The 15510-nt window shown below is 35.7% G+C and overlaps 1 protein-coding gene across 2 annotated transcripts in view; it reads left to right on the top strand.

Moving 5' to 3' along the window:
• Positions 1-15227, top strand: part of LOC142344707 (transformation/transcription domain-associated protein-like) — a 143098-nt gene extending 127871 nt beyond the window's left edge. For both annotated transcript variants that reach the window (XM_075396578.1, XM_075396579.1), the window contains exons 43-49: positions 762-954; positions 2100-2346; positions 2545-2652; positions 3819-4055; positions 12218-12430; positions 12839-13186; positions 14876-15227. In XM_075396578.1, coding sequence (XP_075252693.1) covers positions 762-954; positions 2100-2346; positions 2545-2652; positions 3819-4055; positions 12218-12430; positions 12839-13186; positions 14876-15091 — 1562 coding nt within the window. In that variant the 3' untranslated portion in view covers positions 15092-15227. The remainder of the gene's footprint in view (positions 1-761; positions 955-2099; positions 2347-2544; positions 2653-3818; positions 4056-12217; positions 12431-12838; positions 13187-14875) is intronic.
• Positions 15228-15510: the final 283 nt, after the last annotated feature.

The following is a 15510-nucleotide window of genomic DNA, read 5'->3' as shown; positions in this document are numbered from 1 at the left end:
CATTTTTTTCCCTTAAATTTGTAAAACTGTTTTTTCTGATTGGCTGGCTTTAGTCAATTGATCTGCTTGTGAGGTAGAATAGTATTTATATTTTCATGCATTTCTTTCGATTGTATTTCAGGACTTGTCCTGATATGTTTTCTTTTATTCGTTTTACTTTTTGACCACGTTTGACTTTCATGTTTGATTTCTGACCCTCTTCGCCCGCTATTTCTACTCAATGCATTTGAAATCCCGTCACGCAACGATATACGCAATATAGTGCATACGGTTAAGGTAAAATGAGCAAAATTAAAAGAAACGAGATAAACCAATGAAAGCCCGGTCATTAATTGCAATAGGTTGTCAGAGTTCATTAGAGTGATGGCTAACTGGCATTAGTAGTAAGCTTATTAGTCTTAAGTATAGAAACTGATTGAAGGGTAGTTGCGTGATCATCTAACTGAAATTGCATACCAATTAAGAACATTTTTTTTTTTGACATTTAGGAATAAAAGGCTGCCATTTTGTATAGTTTTTCTTTTTCCTTTTTCGGTTAAAATCCCGATGAGCGTCAAGGGGAAGGGGTTAACGGTGGCCCGCTAATTTCCGTCAATTTTCGGGCTATGTTTTGATAAGTGAGTTTGACAAAAATTTTAAATCTTCAGTATGGTTTAACAATTATTTTCTATGGTTATCTTATGTTCTCCCGGTAATTTTCTATCGAAAAAAAAGCTTTGATGCGTGTTTACCACTTTGCATGTTCAAACTGCGTACTTCAGTATCACGAACACAGTTGGGTGCGAATGCCTACTCGGCCGTCAACTCTCTCTTGTCTCTGTTCAACGAGGATGAAGATATCCCAGAGGCAGAGTGGGTTCCACGTTTGCATCAAGAATTCATTTTACAATATAAATATCTGGATCCAGAGTTCGGTGACCTCAAACAGCGCATAACTGAAGATTTCGATTTCAGGTTAGTTTGCGAAATTTAGCTTTTGATTAGAAATTTGTGTAATTAAATTAATTTTTGTTTATTGTGTTTTTGGAAAGTAATCATTGAGTTCTGTGGCATCTCCTAGCTGTAGAGTGCTGCTGCTAGATTTCCCTGTTACTGTAGACTGGCTATTGGTAGATTAAGTACAATTTTGGTTCAACAATATGCTAAGGTTTTCCGAGTGCATGGTTCGAAGCAAAACGTTCTGATTTCCGCTAATTTAAATTGTAAGTTATTTGCCAGTGCTATATGAACCAACTGGATTGTGGAGTGGTAGTTTTAACAACTGAATTTATGAAATAATCGGATTCTTTTTGGGAGGCCGTAAAAGCAAACGAAGTATCCCCTAGTGCGAACTGAAATGCGATGCGAGAAACGTTTTCGAGATAAGCCGAAAGCTCAAAATTGAGTTGTGCCATGTTTACCTTCAAATTAGTTGAAACGTTTTTAATAAAGTTTAATTTTTTAAAATGGAAGTAGCCAAATTAAATACTAAATGAACCGATAAATCTGCCTTTAAATCATAGTGCGTTTTGTTATGAGAGTTGATTAAATCGAATGCTAATTAGTGCTAATATTAAGCTTAATATCCTGTTTAGCTCAACAGATTCTTCGTGTCCAACTTTTTCATTTCACCAAATTAAAATAATTGAATTAATCGAATAATTTTTTGCCACTTTTGTTCTTTTCTTTCAATCATATTAGACGTCAATGGCGGCTATTTTCCGGCAGTCTGCCGGCTATTTTCAAAGTTTCAGCCCCTCCTTTTCGTCAAACGACGTGTTTTTCCAGGACGCCAACCAATCCCTCAATAATGTTATAATCTGATATAATAGACTTCAATGTTGAAAGAAAGAAAGAATTTATTTCTTTGATGGAGATATTAACATACACCAATAATTATGATAAAAATCACTTCGCATCAAAAGGGACTCTCCCAAGGTGTCAGCACCTTTCACTTGAGAGCCCAGGTGAAAGCACTATAAACTAAAAAAAACCAGAATCTTGACTTTTCGGAGAACATACTTAAAACCTTTTCGTGTCTGAGTATCTGTTAGACGGTCTCTATCATAACATAATTAGTTTCTTAGGTGTCCTAAGTTGAAGTTGCTAATATTTTTTAGTGATGTACACTCAGCCAGGCTGCTTCCTCTCATCAACAAAATTCGAAAGTGGATCGGAATATTTGAGGCCAAAGCTAAGAGACACTGCGACAATAGTTCAGTTAATGGTGCTAATAGCAACTACCACAGTTCCGCCGGTTGTGCTCAGAGCGGGAGCTTCCTTATGGGCAAGAAATGCCGGTTCCTCAACAACTTCTCGGCTGAGACGGCCGAGGTTGAAGTTCCAGCAGACTTCTATACTACAAAGGTATTCACAATAAATTTGGTTTCAAGTTGTTTTCATTGCATTTATCATGAACTTTTGCACACACTACAAATGTCGGGTGACGCCTTTCTCATTCCACATAGCTTCAAGAACACGCATGTATATTGTCACCGAGTTTAAAAGAAAAATTGAGATATGATAGTTGAGCGATCAGTGGGTAAACTTGCAAATTTTATTTAGAACTCCAGTTACTCGCTCAAGGTTTCACGCTTTCTACCGCGTGTGGAGATTGCAGTTATGAACAAACGGATCATCAGGCGCATTTTCATCCGAGCTTCCAACGGAAAGGTTTGTTAGAATATAACGAGGAGGTCCCTTGGCCAATGAATTGAAATCATAAAATGCTCGTTCGCACATTATGTTCTGGCACTCTTTAACATGAAAAAGAAAAGTTTTTGAAACCTTATGAAACGTTCTGAATTCCACTCCCAGAAATATTCTCCAGAAAACATGATCAAACAGAAACTTTTGATACGGAGACATTATCCACGTCTTAACATATTTAATGAACCACCCCTCTACTGATCTTATTTAAGGTCGTTTTGGAACGCTTTAATTGCTTTGACCGGCTTTAATTGCTTTAACGCTTCTGGTTTGACCGGCTACTTTTCAACTGCTCATTGCTCATTATCCCCAGTTCTCAATATTCTTTGGCGTGACCAACATTGCTGTTTTCCGTTATTAGCACCTTTTTGGTCCAAATTTTATGCTTGGTGCCTCCATTGTTGCCAATTTTGATCAGGCTGTGGTTGTCCTAAAAGCTATGTTAGAGTGAGAACTCATCCTTACTTGTGCATGTTCAAAGGAACAAAATGAGAAATATTGTTGCTGTACTGTAAATTTAAAAACAAAGTGGAAAAATAACGAGATCAATGAGGTCTATTATAATTTGATTCACCTATGGCGTCTTAATCGCCTCACCTCACGGCTAAGAAAGACCTACAAACAGCATTATACCGTTAAGGTACATTTGATTTCTAGCTAGAAAATCCGAGGATTTTTCGAGAGACACCATTCGGAGGGCTAGAGTTTCGAGGTGACTTCGGACCAATTTTTATTATATGGCGTGATACACGAACTGAAGCAGGCTGTAATTGATTAGAGCTCCCATTAGTCGTTCGAGAGCAATTCTTCCGACGTTTAGTCGGTTATGTTTGATTGATAAAAGCACATTCTATAAACTATATTGATAAACTATATAATCTCATGTAGCGTGTATTTTCTTCTTATCGTCAAAATAATGGCCAGACATCAATGCTGCAACAGCAATGACACGGTTTCTAAAATTTTCAATTGTGCGTCCTTTTTTGAAATTGGCTTTTTGATAAGAGTGGTGCAGTAGATTTTTTGAAATTCTAATAGGATACGATTGTTGAATTGCTACATCTCATACAAAAAAGGTGCAAGTTATGCAGATTGATGTTGGAATAATTTCGAATTTGGACGGGTTTCAGGTATTTGCGTATCGAGTTCTGTATTCGGATGACCAGCGACAGTGTTCTTTCGGGTACAGTGACGAGAGGATTGCACAACTGATGAGGTTGATACAAACGTACTTTCTGGACAGAAGGAAAGAGACTTCGAAACGCCTGTTATGCTTGAGTCCTCCAGCTGTTACCACTTTTGCACCTAATTTGAGACTGCACCTGGACAACTGCTCATCCCAATCTATGTATGACGTGTACAGAGAGGTACGCCCATGAGTCTCAAGTGATATCAAAGCTTTATTAATAGCCGCGTCAGCAATTCCAGACGGCTATTATAGCGCTCCTATTTTTACAATTCAAAGAATTTGAATTGTATTGGTGCGCTGTGTTTTTTTTAAAGATGTGTTCACATATTTTTCAATGACTGACTTTGATCTTTCAAAACGGGATAAACAGGTAAACCCAGGCGGGCATTAAGTTTCATTAGAGGCCCAAAGTGGGTTTTAGTAGTCTTTCAAGTGCTTATAGTGGTGCAGCTGCTGGGATGGCCTTTATTTAAGGTTAAAAGGTCATTTTTAGGAGTTTTGGGCACAAAATGGTGCAATTTTTTCTTTTTTATTGTAATTTTTTAATAGCCGCACAGTGATAGCTGGGGCTATTATTGGCCTTCTCTTGGTTTTTTATTTCGTCGTCAAGATTTTTGTTACGACCATATGACGTCACAGCCACTTTTTGTTCATTCGTTCATGCAATTTCAACTGAATTGCATGCGTGACGTCATTTTTCGCTCTCAGTGGAGCGAGTTTTTTGTTCATTCGCGTGATTAAATTTTTTGGCGCACTTGAGACTTACTTCACTCTCAAAAATGATTTCCTCACTTTGAAATTGACTTTTATTTTCTTTAATTCAAAGAGATAAGGTCAAATGGGTGTGTGTCACTCTAAATGAAGGTTATTTGAGATCAGCTAATAGAGGCAGCAATAACTTATACAGATTTTTAATCAAAATATACAGATTAGCCTTCAATGAAAAGACGAAATTTTTTGGTCTGTCTTTAACTAGTTTTTCTGAGACTGCAGATCTACGAATCTATTGCGGCTATTTTCTGGCAATCTGCCAGCTATGTTTGTTTTGATTAGTCTTAGGTGGAAGTTTTTAAAAGTTGATGAAGACTTTTTGCGAGACAAAATTGCTTATAATGGCCATTTTATGAGCTATATGTTTTGGTACTACAAACCCAGCAAGCAAAATGATACTAATTTTTGCATTTTTTTCAGGTTTTTTGAAAATTTTTATTTTTTGAGTTTTTTTTAGCCCTAGGTGTCAATAAACCTCCTCTAATTTTTGATGAAGTGTTTGATGATAGATTACTGCATAGTTTCTAGTGGCAATGGAATGGTTTTCATGTTTTTGCCATCATGAATTTTATTATTTTTTTGACAAAACTTGCTTTTTTTAGTTTTTTTTTCCTATTTTTTGACATTTGTTATTATTCAAGTTGTTTGAGTCCCAGGAGACAGAAAACCTCATCAGGGGTTGGATAATAAATTACTGAAAAATTTTTAGTTGCCACTGAATAGGCTTCAACTGGTTGATTATTGCAAATTTTAGCTTTTTTTTTTGACAAAATTCGCATTTTCAGGTTTTTGAAAATGTTCGTCATTTTTTCAGTTTTTCCAGCTTCAGGGACCAGGCAATGTTTTTTGAGGTTTGTTAATAGGGCACTGCTTAGTTTTTAGTAACAGTGGAATGCTTTTTAACCTTTTAATGTCTCGAATTTTAGCGTTTTTTTGATAAAACCTGCAATTTTTTTCAGGCTTCCGAAAATTTTTGTCAGTTTTTGATATTCGTCCACTCTCAAGTGCGAAAAAACATATTCCACGTTCTGATAAAAAATTACTGCACGATTTTTAGTTTCAATGGATTTGCTTTCAACAATTTAACCTTTCGACTTCTAGAAGTTTTTGGATGAAACTTGCAATTTCAAGTTTTTTCAAAACATTTGTGTTTTTTCTTTCTTGCCTCAGTAGCCAGGTAACCTCATTCAGGGTTTGGTAGTATGTTATTAAATAGTTGCTAGGGGGCAATTGAATGGCTTTCAACATTTTAAAAGAACGGATTTCTTTTTTTGAAATTTGAAATTTCTAAAAAAAAATTTCCTATCGATCTATGAGCCAATGAGTTTTTTAAAGCTTGGAATTGGGTTACTGGATAGCCCCTAGAGACACAGAAATGATCCTGAAGATATTTATAGCACAATTTATAGCAACATTTCCTTATAATTTGCAATTGATTTCTTCTAAATTTTTTGTTCATTTTCGAGTTAATTGATCTTCAAGGGCCAATGAATTTTTTTCAGGTCTTGCAGATATAATACTGGACCGATTTCAGAGACAAAAATTGGTTTTGAAAATTTTTTCGAAACACGTATTTTTAAAGGGAAAAAATTTTGCCTTAGGTTCAAAAGCTTCAAGAGTTTTAGCAATGAGTATATTTTTGTTTAATTTTGATTGTTTGTTTCTTCAATTTTTAGAGATGATTTTGTTTGTGGCTGGCATTGTTCAATTGATCTGCTGGTCAGGTAGAGTACGTATGAGTTTTTCGTTCAATTCTTTGAATTGTATTTCAGGACTTGTCCTGCTATGTTTTTTTTACTTCGTCTAACAGATTTTTGTTTAGTCTTACCCTGACTTTCATGACTTTGATGGCTTTTCATGACTTTGAGCTTTTTTTCAAAACGGGATAAACAGGTTAAGCTCAGCGGGCATCCAGTTTCATTAGATGCCCTTAGCCACGTTTGGTAGTCCTTCAAGTACTTAGAGTGGTGAAGTTACCGGGAACTAACATCACTTAAAAAATGACTTGTGAAATCACTTAATGAACTTTAAATTTTATGAGAATCTACTAGTTAGATCAATAGTGCGCATCTAAGTATTGCCAAACGTATTTTCCCTAATTCTTGAGTATTAGAGTCTTGAGTTTATGGTTTTGAAAATTATTTTTGAAAAAGGTTCCTTAGGGCTTCTTCCTTATAGAGCGTATGTGTCTCATAAAAATGACAGACCGCATCTAACCCAAAAAGTCTAGTGGTCTATTAAAGGACTGGTGATCAATCTGTCTATCTGTTTTAGCCAAATGTATTTTCCAAACGTATTTTCCCTAATTCTTGAGTATTAGAGTCTTGAGTTTATGGTTTTGAATATTGTTTTTGAAAAAGGTTCCTTAGGGCTTCTTCCTTATAGAGCGTATGTGTCTCATAAAAATGACAGACCGGATCTAACCCAAAAAGTCTAGTGGTCTATTAAAGGACTGGTGATCAATCTGTCTATCTGTTTTAGTTGCTTCAAGTCCTTGGAAGGCCTGAAGCGTCTCTCGCGGCTATTTTCCGGCAATCTGCCGGCTATGTTTGATCTTTGCGTTTATCGTTTGCTTTTTGGGCTGAGTAAGGGCTGTAAGCTCATTGTGTGATATTTAATGGCTGTTTTTTTGTTACGACCATATGACGTCACAAACTTTTGAAATCTGCTTTTTGTTCAATCGTTCATGCAATTTCAACTGAAGTGCGTGTGTGACGTCATTTTTCGCTCTCAGTGGAGCGAGTTTTTTGTTCAATCGCTCGATTAAATTTTTGGTCGCACTTGACTTACTTCACTCTCAAAAATGACTTCCTCACTTTGAAATTGACTTTTATTTACTTTAATTCAAAGAGATAAGGTCAAATGGGTGTGTGTCACTCTAAATGAAGGTTATTTGAGATCAGCTAATAGAGGCAGCAATAACTTATACAGATTTTAAATCAAAATATACATATTAGCCTTCAATGAAAAAAATTTTTTGGTCTGTCTTTAACTGGTTTTTCTGAGACTGCAGATCTACGAATCTATTGAGGCTATTTTCTGGCAATCTGCCAGCTATGTTTGTTTTGATTAGTCTTAGCTTGAAGTTTTTAATTGTTGATGAAGACCATTTGCGAGACAAAATTGCTTATAATGGCCATTTTATGAGCTATATGTTTTGGTACTACAAACCCAGCACGCAAAATGATACTAATTTTTGCAATTTTTTTCAGGTTTTTTGAAAATTGTTGTTATTTTTTGAGTTTTTTTAGCCCTATGTGTCAATAAACCTCCTCTAAGTTTTGATGAAGTGTTTGATGATAGATTACTGAATAGTTTCTAGTGGCAATGGAATGGTTTTAATGTTTTTGCCATCATGAATTTTATTATTTTTTGACAAAACTTGCTTTTTTAAAACAAATTTTCCTATTTTTTGACATTTGTTATTATTCAAGTTGTTTGAGTCCCAGGGGACAGAAAACTTCATCATGTGTTGGATAATAAGTTACTGAAAAATTTTTAGTTGCCACTGAATAGGTTTCAACTGGTTGATTATCGCAAATTTTAGCTTTTTTTTGACAAAATTCGCATTTTCAAGTTTTTGAAAATGTTCGTCATTTTTTCAGTTTTTCCAGCTTCAGGGACCAGGCAATGGTTTTTGAGGTTTGTTAATAGGGCACTGCTTAGTTTTTAGTAACAGTGGAATGATTTTTAACCTTTTAATGTCTCGAATTTTAGCATTTTTTTGATAAAACCTGCAGTTTTTTTCAGGCTTCCGAAAATTTTTGTCAGTTTTTGATATTCGTCCACTCTCAAGTGCGAGAAAACATATTCCACGTTCTGATAAAAAATTACTGCACGATTTTTAGTTTCAATGGATTTGTTTTCAACAATTTAACCTTTCGACTTCTAGAAGTTTTTGGATGAAACTTGCAATTTCAAGTTTTTTCAAAACATTTGTGTTTTTTCTTTCTTGCCTCAGTAGCCAGGTAACCTCATTCAGGGTTTGGTAGTATGTTATTAAGTAGTTGCTGGGGGGCAATTGAATGGCTTTCAACATTTTAAAAGAACGAATTTCTTTTTTTGAAATTTGAAATTTCTAAAAAAAAATTGCCTATCGATCTATGAGCCAATGAGTTTTTTAAAGCTTGGAATTGGGTTACTGGATAGCCCCTAGAGACCCAGAAATGATCCTGAAGATATTTATAGCACAATTTTTAGCAACATTTCCTTATAATTTGCAATTGATTTCTTCTAAATTTTTTGTTCATTTTCGAGTTAATTGATCTTCAAGGGCCAATGAATATTTTTCAGGTCTTGCAGATATAATACTGGACCGATTTCAGAGACAAAAATTGGTTTTGAAAATTTTTTTGAAAGACGTATTTTTAAAGGGAAAAAATTTTGCCTTAGGTTCAAAAGCTTCAAGAGTTTTAGCAATGAGTATATTTTTGTTTAGTTTTGATTGTTTGTTTCTCAATTTTTAGAGATGATTTTGTTTGTGTTCTGGCTGGCATTGTTCAATTGATCTGCTGGTCAGGTCATGTACCTCTGAGTTTTTCATTCAATTCTTTGAATTGTATTTCAGGACTTGCTATGTTTTTTTTTACTTCGTCTAACAGATTTTTGTTTAGTCTTACCCTGACTTTGATGACTTTTCATGACTTTGAGCTTTCAAAACAGGATAAACAGGTTAAGCTCAGCGGGCATCCAGTTTCATTAGATGCCCTTAGCCACGTTTGGTAGTCCTTCAAGTACTTAGAGTGATGAAGCTACCGGGAACTAACATCACTTAAAAAAATGACTTGTGAAATCACTTAATGAACTTTAAATTTTATGAGAATCTACTATTTAGATTAATAGTGCGCATCTAAGTATTGCCAAACCCATTTTCCCTAATTCTTGAGTATTAGAGTCTTGAGTTTATGGTTTTGAATATTATTTTTGAAAAAGGTTCCTTAGGGCTTCTTCCTTATAGAGCGTATGTGTCTCATAAAAATGACAGACCGGATCTAACCCAAAAAGTCTAGTGGTCTATTAAAGGACTGGTGATCAATCTGTCTATCTGTTTTAGTTGCTTCAAGTCCTTGGAAGGCCTGAAGCGTCTCTCGCGGCTATTTTCCGGCAATCTGCCGGCTATGTTTGATCTTTGCGTTTATCGTTTGCTTTTTGGGCTGAGCAAGGGCTGGAAGCTCATTGTGTGATATTTAATGGTCGTAGAAGGAATAAAAAATGAACGTAATGACCCGAGCCTCCCCGAATTTGCCCGAAATTTTTTCCATAGTCGTTCCTCATACATACTCATTCAGATCTTTATTCAGAGGAACCTTCGAAGTAGATCCCGTGAGTGCTCAGTCGAATATAATGACAGTTGAAAACAGTTGCAATTTAAGTCTTTTCGTGCGGCGATGACAATGCAGCGACAATAATAATGCAATCTAAAATCTTTTCGACAATATTGTTTTCTCTAATCTGTAGAAAGCTTTTGTATTCCTAATTGAAGCTTTTTCTAACATAGTCAAAAGCAGATGTTTACCTTGTTATTAATAGCCGCCTCAGCTTCTCAACCGGCTATTATAGCGCTCCTATTTTTTTACAATTCAAAGAATTTGAATTGTATTGGGGCGCTGTCTTTTTTTTAAGATCTGTTCACACATTTTCATGATTTTTGAAGTCAAATTGGAGTAGTGATTTTGTCACGCCGAAACAGGAAATAGCGCGAAAATGCGAGTGGTTTTGCGGCGTGAAATTGTGTCGCTCTAATTTAAACGAGTGAGCAAACGGTGTTTGAACAAAAATTCGCTTTCTTGCTAGTGCTTTTTTTGTTCACATGCGGCAAGTTGACTTTGATTTTTACTGTTTTTTTTCTTTCCGTTTTTTGGGATGGATTTTTTTCTAAATGGTTTTCCCAATCCATTCATAGGTTATTCTAGGCCTAGTTTTTTGTTTGAACCAAATTTCCATTTCTCGCTAGTGGTTTTTTCACATGCGATATTTTTACATTGATTTCATGTTTTTAATAGCCACCTCAGCTTCTCAGCCGTCTATTATAGCGCTCCTATTTTTTTTTACTTCGTCAAATAAAAATTTTTCGCTTTACCTTAGTTCACAGCTTGTTCAACATTTTACGTGAAATCTTTTTGACTTCTCTAGGCTAATTTTACTTTTCTCTCATTCTGCTCAAAGTTGCTTTTAGACAGCAGTTGCTCAGCAAAGCAATTCAAAATGAACAGAGTCAGTATCAAAAACGAAATCAGAAATGGAAACGAGATAAACCCATAAAGCCCGATTTTAGATGCCTGTCGCTCGAACTTGGTTCTTATAAGGCTTAGTAACCATCTCTATTGATTATTGTAATTGATACTAGCTCCTGTATAGTCTCACAATGAAACAGTTGTATGTTCAACTACAAAATGTTATCAAAATAGTTTGCACTTCAAATTTTTTTCTACAAAAATTTGTTTTTTCATTATTTTCTCTTCTTTCAATCCCACTCGTGGTTATGGGAATCAGCGGCGGCTATTTTCCGGCAATCTGGTTGGTATGTCTTTTTTATTTTTGTGATCTGATTTTTTTTAAATGGTTCTCACAATTCACTCATAGTCCGTTCTAGGTCTAGTTTTATTTGTTTAGTCATTGAAAATTCTTTGAATTGTACGTCAGGACTTGTCCTGCTATGTTCTTACAATTCAAAGAATTTGAATTTTATTGGGGCGCTGTCTTTTTTTAAGATCTGTTCACACATTTTCATGATTTTTGAAGTCAAATTGGAGTAGTGATTTTGGTCACGCCGAAACAGGAAGTGGAGCGAAAAAGCGAGTGCTTTTGCGTTGTGAATTTTTTCCGCTCTAAATTTAACGTAGAGTGAGAAAACGGTGTTTGAACAAAAATTCGCTTTCTCGCTAGTGGTTTTTTTGTTCACATGCGGCAATTTAACTTTGATTTTTACTGTTTTTTCGTTTTTTTGGATCAATTTTTTTCTAGATGGTTTTTCCAATCCATTCATAGTCCGTTCTTGGTCTTGTTTTCTGTTTAGGCAATGCAAATTCTTTGAATTGTACGTCAGGACTTGTCCTGCTATGTTTTTTTATTTCGTCAAATAAAAATTTTTCGCTTTACCTTAGTTCACAGCTTGTTCAACATTTTACGTGAAATCTTTTTGACTTCTCTAGGCTAGTTTCACTCTTCTCTCATTCTGCTAAAAGTGTTTTTAGACAGCAGTTGCTCAGCAAAGCAATTCAAAATGAACAGATTCAGTATCAAAAAACGAAATCAGAAATAGAAACTCATAAAGCCCGATTTTTGATGCCCGTTACTCGAACTTTGTTCTTAGTTAGCATCTCTAATAATGTTTGTTTATTGGTATTTATACTAGCCCCCTGTGTGGTCTCACTACGAAACCGGAGTATGTTCAGCTCCAAAATGACATGACGTCAATATAGTTCGCACTTTAAAATTGTTTGTACGAAAATCATTTTTTCCCTAGTTTTCTCTTTTTTCAATCCCAATCTTGGTTATGGGAATCAACGGCGGGTATTTTCCTGCAATCGGCGGTTATGTTTTCTCCTTATTTACTGTGTCTCTGTTTAGTGTCTAATGAGCAAAGACCTTGATCCCTTCACACCAGTGAAGACTTTCTTTGACCAGATGTCCCTAAGAGGAGGCTCAGCCACAGCATGGGAATCCCAGCTGAACAAAGTTTTCAACGGAATTCAGAACACGTTGGTGCCGAAATCCAGATTGAGAGAGTGGGTTTGTAGTGTCTATGAAGACCCTACTGACTATTTCACTTTCAGGAAACAAGTATGTTGTTTGTTACTTAAGAAAATTGTGGTATTGATACCAAAATGCCACTTTCAATTTCTGAATTACCTTCAATTTGGTTTGACAAGTCCTTAGGAGCACAAATTTTTTGGTTTAAGTTCGGTTCCCAAAAAAGCTAGATAGGAGAATTACCCGTGGGAAAAAACCTACGGAAATGAACCACCCATTTGACTCTTAAAAGCTGCGCATGAATGCGTAAGCGCACCGCTATTGCATAGAAAGTCAGTTGCGATCCGCTCAGTACTATCAAATCAAACGTTATTCTACGTAAAACTTTAAGTAAAACAGTTATGCATGGCACAATCTTTCAATTCTTTTCAGTAATATGACAGTTCTTGATGGAAATCCGTATGCTAATTTTTAATGTATAAGTATGTTCTATTTCAGTTCACTGGACATCTCTCAGTATTATCAGTTCTGCAGTATATTATCAATCTTCAGCCATTCGAACTCGATTCAATGGATGTTGTGAAGAAGTCAGGTTTTGTGGTTCCAACTAAAATGAGCTTCAGGAATAATATGTCGCCTTCCGCGAACTCCAAAACACCACTGGACCTCTCGATGCGTCTCACGCCAAATTTAGTGGATGTGCTGGGTCCACTTGGTTTATCTGGACCATTTTTTCAGAACTTTCTGGCCGTCTGTTTTTCGTTGGTTGACCCACACTGCAAGTTCGAAGCGTTTTTGTCCGCCATTATGCAAGACGTACTAGTTCTTGAAGACAAAAATGTTTTGGTGAGCATAGGCTATTATTTCAAATTTTCACAAGGAAAAAGTTCATTTACTCATTTGATGGCGGTTACACCCAAAACCGGCATTATACTGATCAGGAGTAGTGCACTCTAAAACATTCAGACTGATTCATATATGAAAAACAACTATGTACTTTATTAATAGCCGCGGTCAGCCTCTCAAACGGCTATTATTTAGACGCTCTCCTTTTTCAAAATTCAAAGAATTTTAATTGTATTGGGGTGCTGTCTTTTTTACGACTCGAAGAGGAGTATTGGTGAAGTCCTTTTTTATAAATCAATTTTATTGTAGTGAATTTTGAAGCAGGAAACGAAACACGTGAAAACATTTGGAGTGATTTTGTTGCTGAACAAAAGGAAGAGTGGAGCGAAAAGAGAGTGGTTTTTGGTTCATATCACAATTCTAGAGAGCGAAAATTGAGGTGTGAAAAAAATTCTGTAAGAGAGCGAATTTTTTTGTTCACGTTTGCCATTTTAAAGCAGTTTTTTTTTCATTTTTTTTTTGGTTGAGGTGTGGTTATGATTTCGTTTTAATTTTAGGCTGGTTTTGGTAGTGGTTTTAATTTTTCTGGAAATTCATATGAATTTTATGCTAATTCGGAGGGTTTTCATGTATTTTATGTGTTGTTTAGTTTACGTTAGTTCGCAGCTTGTTCCACATTTTTCTCAACATTTCTTTCTTTTCTCCAATTGAGAAGCTAGAGTGAATCTTACGTGCGAAGACAATCAAATAGACGCGTACTTTAATATTTTTTTGGACGCAAGCATCTTTATTTTATTGTCTTCACTTCGATGAATTTTATTTTCAATACTTGACAGTCTGCTTTAAGATGTCCGAGTTTTTAAAAAAGTTGTATTGTTGGCTGTAGGTTTTTTTTTTATTTTTGGAATCCAGTTTTAAGAGTCTTCTTGCACAATTAGTTCAAAAGAATGATATATTTATTCTGAAGAGTTACTAGGAGCTAGCTTTTTGCTTCGAGTTTTCAATCCGTTTCTGATGTCTTCTTCCTCTCAATTTCCAATTCCATTCCAAAGATATAAAGTCAAATGTGTGTGTCACTCTAACTGATGGATATTTAAGGGCAGCTGATAGAATCATCAATACGTTAAACATTCTTAAAATACAACAGGTCAGCATTTCTAAAAGTTTCGTTTTTGGTATTTTTCTTTTACCATGTTTTTGGGACTGCGAATCTACGAAACTATTGCGGCTATTTTCTGACTATCTGCAAGCTATGTCGTTCCGTTTACCCTAGTTCGCAGGTTGTTCAACTTTTTGCGTAAAATTTTGACCGGTTTTTTAAGTTTGACTCTTTTAACTTTTTGTTCTCAAAAGGAAGATATACAGGTAAAGCCGGAGCAGCTCTTAGAGCCTGACAGCTCGCTAGTCTCTAGGTATTACTAGTCTCTCGTGAGAACTGTTTTGAGGAGACAACTTAATCTCAAAACTTTGACCCTGCTGTTATAATTGGTTTGACTTTTCCTTAGTTTTTGTAGTTGTCTGACAGAAATAAACAGCCCCCACCTGTCGCTCGAGACCAATTTGTCCGACTTGAGTTGGGTTTTGTCGGCACTTAAAAATTCCTGTTGAGGTCAAATAGCTGTTCATTGAGAGAAACATAGAATTAAACGGTTTCAGCGTTCAGAGAATTTATTGTTCATGTCATTTCAGGGGTGGCCAGACAGCTTGCCAAATGAGGCTCTATTAAACAACAGAGATGGTGCAATAAAAGCGTCGATAATCAAGCTGCATTCGATCTCCGAAAGCGTAACTGGAAGCGAAAACTTAAAATACTTGCTGTCTCAGAATGTACGATCGAACGGAGGAAATGGATATACTGGAAATGCTCTCGAAAAATGCCATCCAGCTTGGTTACCGTGGTTTTAAACCGAACTTCCCTAAAACTGATTAGTTCTCAGTCTAAAATTTAGTTTGGTCTGTTTCCAACTTATTGTTAATTTGCATGTCTCTTGTTAGATATTGTTTTTGCTATTTAGTCTAAAAAAATCTATATCAATTGTCAGCAGTTCTTTTTCGGAGCGAGATAACAGACTTAAAGACGCGGTACGCGTATCTAATTCCGACCCAATCTATCTGAGTTCTAGCCGACTAAGTTTTTAATAGCCGCGGGGAGCTACCCAAACCGACCTCTATTATTTAGGTGCCCTTCTTTGTTTACCATCCAAATGATTTGGATACTACTGGGCAGCCGTATGTTTACGGCTCGTAGAGGAGTATTGGCTGAGTGTATTTTCAAAAGATAATTTGAACGATAAAACACGAGCTACTGGAACTGAATACATGGT

The sequence above is a fragment of the Convolutriloba macropyga genome, chromosome 8 (assembly GCF_964194025.1).
Source record: "Convolutriloba macropyga chromosome 8, txConMacr16.3, whole genome shotgun sequence".
In the NCBI taxonomy this organism is placed as follows: Eukaryota; Metazoa; Xenacoelomorpha; order Acoela; family Convolutidae; genus Convolutriloba; species Convolutriloba macropyga.
Note: the sequence above shows the minus strand (reverse complement) of the source record. Positions and strands in the feature narration are given on the sequence as shown.